The sequence below is a fragment of the Corylus avellana genome, chromosome 7, assembly GCF_965113065.1.
Source record: "Corylus avellana chromosome 7, dhCorAvel1.hap1.2, whole genome shotgun sequence".
In the NCBI taxonomy this organism is placed as follows: domain Eukaryota; kingdom Viridiplantae; phylum Streptophyta; class Magnoliopsida; order Fagales; family Betulaceae; genus Corylus; species Corylus avellana.
In genome coordinates, this window is record NC_142496.1 from 16,731,069 (window position 1) to 16,746,712 (window position 15,644).

The 15,644-nt window shown below is 36.7% G+C and overlaps 1 protein-coding gene across 1 annotated transcript; it reads left to right on the forward strand.

Annotated features, from left to right (window-relative positions):
* The first annotated feature begins 7,980 nt into the window (after window positions 1–7,980).
* On the forward strand, window positions 7,981–8,646 carry LOC148584568 (uncharacterized). The gene has a single exon (XM_088518508.1). It carries the CDS (start codon window positions 7,981–7,983, stop codon window positions 8,644–8,646), a length of 666 nt encoding a protein of 221 aa, XP_088374634.1.
* The last annotated feature ends 6,998 nt before the right edge of the window (window positions 8,647–15,644 follow it).

Below are 15,644 nucleotides of genomic sequence, written 5' to 3' on the forward strand. Positions count from 1 at the left end.
AGTTTTGATGAAGGTAAGGGTGCTTTCAATATGAGAAAGCTAGTGTCCCTCTATATTTCTCAATAGTTTACTAAAGGCAATTACAGACCAAACAGTCATAACATTAAAAAACCTTAAAACATTTGTTAATAATCAAATGGTCAAACTATAATAAAAACTTGTTAAAGACTGATGGTCAAAACTGCAAAAACCAATTAAATTGATTTAGTTTTTTGTCCTAAAAATAACGATCAAGCTTTAATGTCTAACGGTAAATTTTTTTGAAGAATTAGTAAACCAACTGCTTAAAAAAATAAAGTTTGTAACATATGTTACAAAACTTTGGCTCTTTCTCATAAAACTTTTTGACTTTATCCCAGGAGGAGGTTATTCTCTTAACCGTAAATATTCCTTGTGTTCTTTAAGTGATTGAGGCCCTTGGCTTAGGCCCAATCCATTCAGCCCCAATTGTGGGCTTCTGGGCCTGCAATAGCTACTTGGGCTGGCCAAGTGGCTAATGGGTATTGTTGTCCAGTGCAGGTTTTGCATCATCTCTAGCAATGCATCCATGCTATAAAAACTAGAGTTAAGTATTTTTTAGTACCTCGGTTTGTACTTTTTTTTTTCCTCTAGGTTTCCAAAATAGTCAAATCTAGTACCTCACCTATGGGAAAATACAAAATCGACACCTCGTTAATCTTTCACGTGTCACTCCTAAAATATGCCATGTTTCCTAAAAATAAAAAATAAAAAATAATAAACCGAGGTACTTTTTTAATGTGTAAAAGGGCATCCACTTGATTCCAACATACTTCAATACTGCATATACTAAGATGGGAGAAACTACTGTATGAAAGTGAAGAGGACATGGAAAATCTATCAGGTGAGAAACAAGATATGTGGGTGATCTTCCTGCATTCTTTAGTGACTGTTAATGATTTCGTGCAGATTTGTCAATTGTCACAGCAATCATAGCCCTTTATATTCTCCCAAGATGAAAACGGCCAGAATTGTCAATTGTTTAGACACCAGCACTACACAGCTAAAATTGTAATGGGATATGTTCTGCTATTGAAAATTCCTCTTCAAGATCTTTACCAAGAACCACAGAGTTTTAGCCAAAAGGGTAACTGAATTAAGAAAACACGAGGGAATGAGAGAAAGAACATAAAAACCAAGGTTTACACATGTAGAAATTGAAAGAGGATTACTTTCTATTTAATCTTCACATATTGCCCAATCACTTGAAAATAATACTGGGGCTGGAAAAAATATCAACTGGGATCCAAAACCAAGGAAACACCAAAGAAACAGAAAAATGTTGGTTAGTTTAAAGGAATTTGATTTGGTTAATCTTTTATTAATGCACTTAGAGATTTTACAAAATCGATTAAAAGTAGCTCCCACTTCCACAACCTTAAACATGTCCTTGCAAAATTCTTAAGTCGTAGGGATAAGTACATTGATTATTTATGTGGAGATGAACACAACAATAAGGTCTCATATAAAGTAGAAAAATTCATTTTAGAGTATAAATGCTCATTTGAGAAGATGATAGAAAAACCATGATAAACGAAAAAAGAAGAAGAAGGTAATGGCCTTAAATTCTCATTTTGCCTACATTCCTTCAATTGAGGAATGAAAAAATAGTGTCTTTCTTGGCTTAGTAATTGGAGTAATTTTAGGAGGCCTACTTGTGTCCTACTAAGAATGATGATTGTGCTTTTCTGTAATAAACATAAATGGTCATGGAACTCGACGATTCGTTGGTTAATTGAGATATAGATAATATGATCCTTTCTCCATTTATTATAGTGTGTCACTATATCAAGCTAATTTTATTTTTATTTTATTTTTCTCATTGTAGTTGTTGCTTAATTTTTTATTTTATTTTTTAAATTTTTTCTAAAAAACAAAAATAGAAAGAAAGACAGAAAAAAAAAAAAAAAAATTTGTGAAGAAAATCTAATTAGACCTTCAAGAAAGAAAATAATTTCCTTTCTCAACAATCAGCAAAATTGCATATTAGGTTAACTCCAATCTTATAAAAGAGCATAGCCATGAATAAGAATTGCCAAAAGAGCATAATACCTTTTTTTTTTTTTTTTTTTTTTTTTTGACATGTCCACACAAGGGAAGAGGGAAGGGGGATTCGAACATGTGACCACCGATTTATGAGGCGTGGTCCACAGTCGATTTCGCTACCACTTGGCGACAAAAGAGCATAATACTTGCACAAAAAACAAAAATAGAAATAAAAAAAGAATTATAAAGAGAGGCTATGGAGAGTAAAATCACTAACGTGACACCTGAAGTAGAAGTTGCAGCATGTGAGTTGCCTGCTAGATTGTCCAAGTCCTGCAAAACACACAAAAGCCAAAGCAAAAGGAACTCCTTCAATATGCCAAGCAGGTCAAGAATTTATTAGTTTTCATTGCTGATGAATTTATGCCACCAAAATCGTAAAGCATAAAACTATATATAAGAGCACAAACAAGACCCTAAAAAATAAAGCAATAGTAATTTCAAAGGGGTAACAAAATCGAATTTGAAAAAGAGATAAGTAAATCAACAACTTCATTACATTATTCTCTTCATACGAATTCTAAGTGCCAGGTGTTGAAGGATGTTGCTTCTGTTGTGGGTAAAATTTGGATTCCAAGTTGCCATCATCACTCATCATCATCATCACGGCATCTCTTTGAAGGTCGAATTAAATCTATCGCTTTTTCTTCATGTTTTCGTACCAAATGGAATCCGTAACTTTTAAAGAACACTGACTTTGAATGTTTCATAGATATAAAATTCAAACATGTATGATACTGGAAAATACTTTAGCAAACTTGAAGATTATCTCCTTTCTTTAGCTTAAAATCTTCTGGAAGAACATAGGAATGCAACCATACTTGATCAGAGCGCAATGATCCATAAAAAGTTTTATGGTAATCTCCATGAGGACAATAGATTTCATTACCATCACTGTAGACTCCAACAATAATAGTAATTTGATCGTGAGGATGTTCTTTATCTTGTCCACCCTCTGCTATTATGTTATCTTGTATATATCCACTCATTCAAAATGAGTAATTTGGAATGCCTTAAAGTGACTGATGATCACATTCTCAAAATAAATGTTTATGTTAAATCTATATTTACATATTACCCTTACTTGTTCATAAAAGAAAAGGCAAGATACTAATAAAAATTACAAAAATTGACAAAAGTTGTATGCGTGTATTGTTAACACAAACCTTCTAACTTTAAATAGCTAGAAGTATGCGTTTTGAAAACTTTCAATTACGAAGCTGTAGGGCATTCCCTAAAAGTTTTATATTTAATTTTATGTAAAACGTTTTTTTTTTTTTTTTTTTTTTGTATTTTTTGTATTTTTTATTTTGTAGTTTGTTTCGAGAAATGTGTTTTTACCAAAAAATTAAAAAAAAAAAAAATTCCAAGAATTATATTTAAACTTTTTACAAAGTTCAGTATAATCTTTAATTAGAATTTCTAATTGGGACTTTTTTTTTTTTTTTTTTCTCAAGGTGGGATTAACCTCACATGTTCTCCTTCTATTATGCAACTCTTGAGGTCAGATGACCATCTAACTTGAAGCAACATTGTTATTTTGTAAAATATATATTTTCCTAGTAGCTTAACTCATGAAAAAGAAACAAATGTAAAATTTAAAGGGATTTTTAACATAATTCTTACAATATTTTCTTCTAGAACATGACGAACATCTTCACGAAACCATAATCTACTGCACTTGCCAGGTTCTTCGGGTGAGTCTTGTCGAACAATTTCTCTACCCATTTCTTGCAGCAAGTCATGTATAGCCAATGATTTATCTGAAAACTCAGTTATGAGACATTTATCTTTTAGCTCTTTGATGCCACTATATGAGTGAAAACCACAACAATCTAGTATTTTTGTGACATATTCGACATTCTTTCCTTTGAAGAAACATGCGATGTCAAGGAAAATATTCTTTGCATTTTCATCTAATCCATCAAAACTTATTCGAAGTCTTTTTTGAATATCAACGTGAGGAATTATTTTGTACTTACCCAATTTACTTTTCCAATAAAGGATATCTTTACCTTTTAGACTCAAGCCTAGCACTTGCAAAGCTAGTGGCAATCCTCTAGCATAACACACTGCATTGTTTGTGACTTTCACATAATCATCATTAGGTCTATCTCTATTAAAGGCATGCCAACTAAAGAGCTTAAGAGCTTTGAAGTAACCCAATTCCTTCACTTCGTAGGTTAATACTTGATGTTTAGTTAGTAAATGTTTATCTCTTGTTGTTATGATGATTCCACTTCTTAAACCAAACCAATTGCCTTTTCCAACTATCTTTTCTAATTGGTTTGAATGATTCAAATCATCAAGAACTAGAAGTATCCTTATTAAGCGAAACCTTTGTTGTATCAAAGTAATTCCTTGATCAACATTGTCAACCATTTGACTTGAACCTCCTCGGATTTTAGAAATAAGTTTAATTTACAAATGGTTCAGGCCCTTTTCGTTGGAAGTTTCTCTAATCTTTTCAAGGAAACAACTATCTTCAAAATGAGAAGCAATCGAGTTGTAGATGGCTATTCAAGAGTTGCCTTACCAATCTCGCCAGTTTCAAAGATCCTTATCATGCATGTGCTGTCATTATTCTCTATAGCTAAAAGCGACTTCATATCCTTGTACAAGAGACTTTATTCCAATTGGATATTGGGCAACTTGAAAGTATGTATTATTAACTAATTTTGAATTCACCCGTTCGATGATTTCGTCAATAAATTATGGTTCATTCCTACTGAAACGAAAAGATAACAAAACATACTAACTAATCAGTTACCTTCAGATAAAAAGAAGGGAAATTATGTATTAAAAAAGTAGGACTAGAAAGAAAAGTTAGTGATACATAACTATAAGGGGGTTAGTTATGCACCATAGCACTGTTCATAATTTTTGTAAAATAATACTAATAATAATAATAATTGGTATAGAAAAGTGAAAAAATGGTATTGAAAAGTAGAAAATTTTGATTTGTAGTGATTTTTTTATTTGAATAGTAGTAAAAAATAAATGATGTGATATAAAAATAAAAATGTTTTAATATTGATTTTTTTGAAAAAAGGAAGTGAATAGTATTTAGGGGTGGGGAGGAGTTTGACAAACAACCCTGATATGTGCGCAACAAACGGAAAGTTCATTTTCCATTTTTTTTTTTTTTTAAGTCATCAGAAAGTTATTTAAGCAAATTACCCCATCGAAAACAAAAGAATCGGCCGAGTTTAATTAATTTTAGAACAAAGATTATTTACAAGGTTAATTACAAGTAGACATTTTTAAATGTAAAATACTTCACATGCATGCATGAAAACATGTGTATATGGGATGTACCATAAATAGAAGAAAAAAAGAACAATATAGAAGCAAGACAGCAAAGTTGGTTAGAAATACCCGTTTCCCAAAAACATCCCAGATAAATTGGCCACTTCTTTTAGGGCTCTCTTCCACCCCTCCACCTTCATTTCATCATCGTTGAACCTGTTTGCAAGTTCAGTGAATACTTCTCCAACCCTATTGGTTTGACGCCGTAATTCCGAAGAATTTACGTCATAGAACAATGGTAGAACTAGTATCTCCCTTGTCTTTCTTCACTCGAGGATCTTCATCAGCTCTTCTAAGCACCATCGGGATGATGTGTAGTTTTTAGATAGTACAATGATCGAAATCTTTGACTCTTTAATGGCTTTGACAAGTGCCGGTGAAATTTCCTCTCCGCTTCGAAGTTTGTCATCCATGAAGGTGTGGATTCCTTTTCGACGTAAATCTGTTTGTAGATGAGCAGTGAAAGTTTTACGAGTATCTTCGCCTCTAAAACTCAAGAATACATCCAATTGAAATATGGAAGAAGGGAATGACGAAGAAGCTGTGTGGAAGGCCATGGATGAAGTTGCAAGAGTACTAGTTAGTAGAGAAAATTGAGAGAGAATTGTAGAACTACTAGGTATACCTCCCTAATTATGCAAGGTTGTCAAGATAATAATGCAAGTTGTCACATGCTCGTGACGCGTCAAATTAAAGAAAAATGAGAAACTTATCGGCAACCGCAACAAGCTTATAAAGATGGACTTTGACCAGCTTTATGGGAGTTTTCTGCTGCAAATGGCAAACCCACTACATTAAAGAAAAACAACTTGAACTTGTGCACACAACCACGTACAGGCTAATTGTTGGGTTGTTGACTATTTTTGGAGGGGCCATTAGCTAAACATATAAGACTTAATTTTTTTTTTCCAGCTTTAGTTGCGGCCATCGCTCTTATTGGTCTCCACGTGGCTCTATCACTTCTTAAAACTCTTCGTGTGAGCATAAATAACACAACTCTCCACCTTCATTTTCGGTCTAAACTTGTTATAGAAAACCCTCCAAAAATAGTCAACAACCCAACAATTAGCCTGTACGTGGTTATGTGCACAAGTTCAAGTTGTTTCTCTTTAATGTAGTGGGTTTGCCATTTGCTGCAGAAAACTCCCACAAAGCTAGTCAAAGTCCATCTTTATAAGCTTGTTGCCGTTTCTGACAAGTTTCTCATTTTCTTTAATTTGACGCGTCGCGAGCATGTGGGAACCTTCATTATTATCTTGACAAACTTGCATAATTAGGGAGGTATGGCTAGCGGTTCTGCAATTCTCTCTCAATTTTCTCTACTAACTAGTACTCTTGCAACTTCGTCCATGGCCTTCCACACAGCTTCTTCATCATTCTCTTCTTCCATATTTCAATGGGATGTATTCTTGAGTTTTAGAGGTGAAGATACTCGTAAAACTTTCAGTGCTCATCTATACACAGATTTATGTCGAAAAGGAATCAACACCTTCATGGATGACAAACTTCGAAGCAGAGAGGAAATTTCACCGGCAGTTGTCTAATCCATTGAAGAGTTAAAGATTTTGATCATTGTACTATCTTAAAACTACGCGTCATCCCGATGGTGCTTGGACGAGTTGATGAAGATCCTCGAGTTCAGAAAGACAAGCGAGATACTAGTTCTACCACTATTCTATGACGTAAATCCTTCGGAAGTATGGCATCAAACCAATAGGGTTGGACAAGCTTTCACTGAACTTGCAAAAAGGTTCAACGATGATGAAAGGAAGGTGGAGGGGTGGAAGAGAGCCCTAAAAGAAGTGGCTAATTTATCCGGGATGTATTTGGGAAATAGGTATTTCTAACCACATTTACTGTCTTCCTTCTATATTGTTCTTTTTTTCTTCTACTCATGGTACATCCCATATACACATGTTTTCATGCATGCATGTGAACTATTTTACATTTAAAAATGTCTACTTGTAATTAACCTTTTAAATAATCTTTGTTCTAAAATTAATTAAACTCGGTCGATTCTTTTGTTTTAGATGGAATAATTTGCTTAAATAACTTTTTCATGACTTAAATTTCTTTCGCAAGTAACAAATGTCAATTTGTTTCACCACTAACTGACTAATTTAAAGAATATATTAAAAGAATGTCCCAGCTTTGAATTCGCAGAAACTAATGGGGACAATGGGGGGTGTAGCCTTTGTGGTGGCGCTACCTATTGTCCGTTGAGGCCATTAGGGAGAAATTGGAGATTTGTGGACATTTTGTTATTTCAATTTTTGAACTCTGGTATTTCGGCGGCAGCAGATCTATCTGCTTGTGTATTATCTTTTTCTCTCTACTCGCGATCGCGACATAGATGAGAAGTATTTGTTTCTCATAATTCTTTCTTGTAATTATTGAGAGTATAGTGAGTGTTTTAACAGGAACTATGGCAGACGAACTGTCCAATCTTTGGGCAAACCTTTCCCTAGCAGATGAAGAAGGTGATGAGGTGGAGATTCAAGCGATTGATGTGGAAGGGGCAGTCAAGTGCGGACAATCCTGTGTTGTGGGAAAATTGGTATCAGAGAGGATTGTAAGCAAGGAAACAATCAAAGCTATGCTCGTACGATGGTGGAGATTGAAGGGGACTTTCACCTTCAAAATTTGGGTGAAAATTTTTTCCTCATTGAATTCGAAATGGCCAGAGACAAGGTAAAAGTTTTGGAGGGTCGACCGTGGGTTTTCGAGAGTAATCTGTTCTTGGTAGAAGACTTCGATGGGCACACTTCACCTTCGAAATTTACTTTTGACAAGGCTTCTTTTTGGGTGTGGATGATGAACTTACCCTTGGCTTGTATGGGACGCGAGGTAGGTTTCAAACTCGGAACTGCCATCGGGACAGTGGAAGAGGTGGATACCGATAAGGATGGAATCGGATGGGGGGAGTTTTTACGAGTTAAGATCGTGATCGACCTCTACAAACCCCTCTCACGTGGACCCATGCTAAAGTTCGATGGGAAGTCGACTTTGATCGGTTTCAAATATGAGCGTATGCCTAAATTCTGTTATCATTGTGGGGTAGTTTGTCATGGAGCAGAAGGGTGTCTGAAACGAAGTATGATGAGAAACCAGGAGATCCTTCAATTTGGCCCATGGATGAGAGCTAGCTCACCAACCCGACGAACAGAAAAACACCATGATATGCAAGCAGGTCATTCAGATTATGCAAAGTCTGCTCAACTTGAACCAGGAGGATGGAAGCACTATGATGATCATCTTGACAGGGGGGTATAACGGCCGGAAAAGGAGGCATAAGGAAACCGGAAGGGCAGAACATGGAGGAGGGGTATTTCGGGGAAGGCGACAATCTGTAACCCCAGATGGCAAAGATGAAAATCATGACAAAAATTTTGGAGAGAATTATGATGATATCTCTATTCAATCCCAGTATGACGTGATTGGTGGAGTCGTAGGAATTATGAAAGGCCGTTTTGAAGCAGTCAACCAGCCTTGATCGGGGGGGGGGGGGTATTCAACCCACAAATGGAATGAATCCTGGGGGAGTTAAAGGGGGAGCGTGCTCTGAAAGTTCAAATGGAAAATGAATGAAATCTCCATCTGGAGTGCGGCTGGTTGGGCTGGGGATTGAAAGGGAGCCGTTATCACAACAGGGGTTGATCTTTACTAGTCCTGGGGGCCCATATTCAGGCCCAGTCCTTGCAGATGTTGAGAAATCCATGAGGGGGGCCTAGGTGGGAAAAATGGCAGTAAAAAGAAAACACCGAGAGGAGGATTCACATCAATTAGGGGACACGGTCTACCCAAAAAAAAAAACAGGAAGCGAAGATGTGGAATTATTATTAGTTCGAGGTAGTGGAGAAAACGAATTAAATATTGGTTCGGGATTGGCGGAGGCTGGAAAACAGCCCCGCCGACCACAATGATTGCCTTAAGGTGGAACTGCCGAGGGCTTGGGAACCTTCGAACAGTTCATGAACTTCGCCGTATGCTGAAAGAAAAGAAGCCCAATTTTGTTTTTCTAATGGAAACCAAATTATGCAAAAATAAGATGGAGTTGATTTGGATGAAAGTGGGATTCGAAAACATGTTTGTGGTCGAGAACGTGGGTCGTAGTGGAGGATTGGCACTTTTTTGGGAGGATGGTTGTGTCGTAGAAGTTCAAAACTATAGTCAATGACATCTAAACGCCATAGTACACAATCGGACATTGGAGGTTGACTTGAAATTCACTGGCTTTTATGGCCATCCGGATGCCACAAAACGCCATGAGGCATGGTGCCTACTAAAAAGATTGGCTCTTTTGGCCCCGAACCCTTGGGTTTGTATCGGCGATTTTAATGAAGTTTTGACGAGTACAGAAAAGTTGGGGGGACAACTACGACAAAATAATCTCATACAAGATTTTCAAAACACTCTTGAGGTATGTGAATTATTTGATTTAGGTTTTGTGGGACCTAAATTTACCTGGAGTAACCGTCAAGAGGGCAGTGCCCTTATTAGAGAGCGGCTTGATAGGGGAGTAGCCAACTTTGCATGGACAAACTTATTCCCGGACGCTTCAGTATATGTACAAGCAACTATATGTTCGGACCATGCACCTCTAGTCTTAACTCTCTCTCGGCTGCACGAACCTGATGGAAGACGGTCCAGGTTTTTCTATGAGGCCAGCTAGGCCTTGGAAGCAGGTTGTCAAGAAGCCATAATCACGGCTTGGAATCACACACCAAACCATGATACAAGTTGGGCATGTTTTAGTGCAAAGCTGGAGGGTAGTATAGGCAATCTGAAAAGTTGGCAGAGGAATGTGCATGAAAGTGTGCCAAACTCTATATCTAAACTGCAAGGGAGGCTTTTAAAGCTCCAAGGCAGGGAGGATATGTCGGCTCAATAGGCGACCAAAAATGTTCAGACAGAATTACAAGTATTACTTGATAAAGAGGAACTATGGTGGCGTCAACGTGCGAAAGAAGTTTGGCTCAAGATGGGTGACCAAAACACAACATACTATCACGCATGTGCAAATGCAAAACGTAGACGTAGCCATGTGGGGATGATTTTCGACGAAAGGGGGCAGCGAAGGGAAAATCCAGCGGTGATAGAGGACGCTTTTGTCACTTATTTCACTACTCTTTTTTCCAAGGGACCGGCTGGTGACTTTAATCCATGCCTTACACCCATTGGTAACCGTCTAACAGCCAGCATGAATTTAGAATTGATGAAAACCTTTTCTGTGGAAGAGATTGAAGTAGCTTTGTTCCAAATGGCGCCGCTCGCCGCCCCGGGACCGGATGGATTGAACGCATGTTTTTTTCAAAACAATTGGCCCATTATGGGGGAGGAGGTATGTCGTGCTATTATTGACATTTTGAATGTTGGTGTGATACCTCAAGATTTGAATTTGACCCATGTCACCCTTATACCCAAAATAAAAAACCCCTCTATGGTCACGGAGTTTTGACCAATAAGCTTATGTAATGTCTTATATAAACTTATTTCTAAGGTCTTAGCAAACCATTTAAAAAGGATTTCACCCAATATCATTACCCTTACCCAAAGTGCATTTATCCCGGGACGACTCATTTCAGATAATGCACTCGTGGCCTATGAAACACTTCATACTATGAATACGAGGATGAGGGGGAAGAAAGGCTTTATGGCGGTAAAGCTCGACATGAGCAAAGCGTATGATAGGGTGGAATGGAGTTTTTTAGAGGCGGTGATGAGATGGATGGGTTTTAACGACCGATGGATATCCCTCATTATGATGTGTGTTACATTGGTGAAATACTCAATTCTAGTCAATGGAAAGCCTTGTGGATTGATTACCCCTACTAGGGGTCTCCGACAAGGAGATCCCATATCGCCTTATCTCTTTTTATTGTGTGCAGAAGCTCTTAGTGCTATGATCACGCAAGCAAATCGCGAAGGTGCTTTGACGGGTGTTCCTACATCAAAAATAGGGCCAAAAATTAGCCACCTTTTCATTGCAGATGACAGCTCACTGTTTTGCAGGTCAAATGTGGCCCAATGAAATCATTTGTCATCTATCCTACATATGTATGAGATGGCGTCGGGGCAGAAAATGAACACCAATAAGACGGCTATCTTTTTTAGTCAGAACACATCTCCTAGTGACAAAGATCAAGTACAGGGGCTGGCTGGAATTCCTGTAAATCAAAAATATGACACCTATCTAGGCTTGCCTACCCTAGTGGGAAGATCCCGCATGCGAGCTTTCAAAAGTATGATGGATCGAGTGTGGAAGCGTCGTCAGGATTGGAAGCTTAAATTTTTGTCTCGGGCGGAGAAAGAGATTTTACTAAAAGCCGTGATTCAAGCGATGCCTACCTATAGCATAAGCGTTTTCAAGCTTCCAAAGGTGTTATGTTCTGAGATCAATTCATTAATGATGAAGTTTTATTAGGGTCATAAGGAAAGAGACAAACGAATTCATTGGGTGAATTGGAATACAATGAGTTGTTCAAAAGCATATGGTGGTATGGGCTTTCGTGACATAGGATGTTTCAATAAAGCTCTATTGGCAAAGCAAATATGGCACTTATGGAAAATACCAGACAGCTTAATTGCGCAGATAATGAAAGCAAAATATTATCCTAATTGCTCGGTGCTTGATGTTTCTTGTGGGAAAAAACCGTCATTTGCGTGGCATAGCATACAAAGTTCGAGTGATCTTGTTAAGGAAGGAATGGTGTGGCGCGTTGGCAATGGGAAAAGAATCAAATATGGCAGGATCGTTGGCTTCCCTCACCAACCACTTTTAGAGTGATCTCTCCCCCGCGGCTTCTTGATGGTACAGCAACTGTGAGTACCTTGATTGATGAGCATACCAAATGGTGGAATTCTGCTTTGATGGAATAGATTTTTACTCGTGAGGAGATTACTTCCATTCAATCAATTCCAGTGAGTACCACGGACCAAGAGGATGTTATCATATGGAGGGGGACGGCCAAGAGGGTGTTTTCCGTAAGGAGTGCATATCATCTCCAAAAAGAACGAGAGATGCAGCAACAAGCAGAGGGCTTTGCCCAGTCCAAAACTAGCACGCTATGGAGGCACCTTTGGCAACTCCCCATCCAAAATGCAGAAAAGCATTTTCTGTGGTGCGCCTGCCACGATTCCCTGCCCACTAGAGCAAATTTATGTTCTCGAAAGGTTCTAACAAATCCTAGTTGTCCAATATGTGCACACGAGCTTGAGACGCTTTTTCAAACTTTATAGATGTGTCCTGCGGCGCGCGATGTCTGGAGTGAAGGAGGTGCTTGCTTCCAAAAAAGCAGCTTTGCGGGGCTTGAGTTTTTGTAGGTTGTTGAAGGAATGATTAGTAGGTGTGATCGCTTGGAATTTATCCAATTTGTGGGCATAGCTCGTCGCCTATGGCTTAGGTGGAATGATTTTATACATAGTGGGCTGTTCACACACCCGACGGTTCTCTTTAAGCAAGCTCTTCAGGCGACAGATTTGTTCCAAACCCTTACGGTTAGAAGGCAGACTGACTGGGTCTCAATGGCAGAAAACTCGGATACAGCATGGACAGCACCCCCTCCTGGTTTGTTTAAAGGCAACTGGGACGCTGGTGTGGATATCAAGCAGGGACGCGTGGGATTAGGGGCTCCCTGCGTGGGATTAGGGGCTGTTCTGTGGGATCACCAGGGCAAGCTATGGGCAGCACGAAGCCAGACAAGACATGGCTTCCTGGATCCTTCAGCAGCAGAAGCTTTGGGGGCCCTGTTGGCAGTGTAGCTTTGCATGGAGATGGGAATACAGTAAGTTCAACTAGAAGGCGATGCTAAAAATGTAATCATGGCAGTGAACTCTGAAGCTTCGGATGAGAGTAGCAGGGGACAACTAGCTACAGACATACGCTCGTTTTTACGGGCCATATCGGTCTGGGAAATGAGATATGTACGCAGGGAGGAGAATAAGGTGGCTCACGCATTGGCTAGATTGGCGGTGAATGAAGATGTTCAAATGGTGTGGTTTTATAACCCTCCGGAATGTATAAGGAACCTTTTGCAAGCAGATTTCTTTGCTTTGCAAGTTATGCAATAAATACATAGCAACTGCTATTTCTCAAAAATTTGTTTCACCACTTCAAGGCACTCTCACTACAAAAAAACAAAAAAAAAAGGTTTTTGTTGACCAATAGTTTCTGACGTGTCAAGCATATTGACATGTCAGAAACCTTTTTGAGGTGTTAGTATTGACGTGTGTCAAAGGTTAATAAGGCGGGTGTCAAAAATTCCAATTTTTTGACGTACCAATTTTGACACGTCAAAAATTACTGACGTGTCAAAAATTGGCACGTCAAAAATTCTTTTTTGACGTGTCAGTTTCACCACGTCAATACTTTATTGATGTGTCAAAAGTGGCACGTCAAAAAAATTATTCACGTATCAGAAATTATTGACGTGCGACTTTTTAACACGTCACTAAAGTTTAAAAAAATATTAAAAAAAAATTTCCAAAAGTATTTTTTTCAATTAAATTTACTTCATGTTTAATTTATCATCAAAAATCCAAATAAAACTTAAAACCCATATAAATCCCTACAAATGTTGAACACCCATATATATCTAACTATTGAAGGAAAATTCCCAAAATCTCATCATGAATTCACTACACAAGTACTCTGATCTTTATACATCCGATAGCAATTCCTAAAATACTTCAAACCCCCAAATAATGTGGAAGAACAAATCTAAAAGTGGGTTAGCAAATTTAACAACAAAAAAAAAAAAAAAGAGAAAAAAGAAAAACTTCTATATAAGAGACTAATAGTAATAGAATAACTCAAATTCAAGCATTTATACCTTAAAATCCCCAAATATTCAGACCCCTTCCCTTCTCTTTCCATTTCTCTTTCTTCTTCACCTTTTCTCCTCTTCTCTCGCAGGTTCCATCTCTTATTTTCTTTTATTTTGTTTAAGTGACAAACAAGGGAGTTGGGCGTGAGAAGAAGAAGAAGAAAAAAAGAAAAAAGAATATATATATATATATATATATATAAATGAGAACCAAAGGACAAGCAGAAAGAAGGAATATGGGAGAAGAAGTTAGTTGAAATGAGACGAAGAAAGGAAAGAAAATAAGGAAGAGATCTCATCTAGAAGAGGAAAAGAAAAATAAAAGAAAAAAAAATGACAACATATTTGAAAAGGAAGGCTGTGGGCGCACATGGGAGGAGAAAGAAAAAGAGGAGGGAAAAGGACAGAAAAAAGAAAAAAGAAAAAGGGGTCCAGCTAGTTTGGCGCCTTTCCGATGAGGTTTCTTAATGTGTCTATAGTAGACACATCAGTAAATTATTGATGTGTCACATGTGGCAAGTCAAGAATGTCATCATATAATTAAAACATTGCATAATTTTTATTATTATTTAATAACCATATATATATATATATATATATATATATATAATAAAAGCATTGCATAAGTTTTATTATTAATTAATAACCACATATATTTTGTTACCTACTATTAATTAATAGCCATAAATTAAAGAATATAAAGCACACATATATAATAACCACATATAGTGAAAGCAATGCATGTAAGAGACAAGAGAGCATGAACTAGTTTTATAAAATTTTAATAGGTTTGAATATATCTCTTAATATATGACGACATATACCAATTATACATATACCAATTAAATTTTGTTACTTAATATATTCACCAATTAATATTGTTATCTAATTTTGTTAACCAATTAATTTAATTTTGTTACTTAATATAGATACAAATAATTAATATTATTAATTAATTAATTTTTGACGTGTGAAATAATTGCACGTCAATAATTATTGATGTGTCAAAATGACACGTCAATAATTATTGATGTGTTAAAATGGCACATCAATAATTGTTGACGTGTCAAAATGTGACACGCCAAGAAATTATTGACGTGTTACATTTGATACGTCAAGAAAATATAATGAAAATAATAAGAAAAAAAAATTATATGATCACTTATTTAAAAAAAAAAATACTATATACTTAAAGTAAGATAATACATATATGTATTAAAATTCCCACAATACTGAAAACGTGATATGTATTAATACTATATCACTAATTAATAACCATATATATTTTGTTGCCTACTATTAATTAATAGCCATAAATTAAAGAATATAAAGCGCATATATAAAACATTGCATAATTTTTATTATTAATTAAAAACCATATATATTTTGTTACGTAATATTTATTAATAACCATAAATTAAAGAATTCAAAGCACATATAATAACC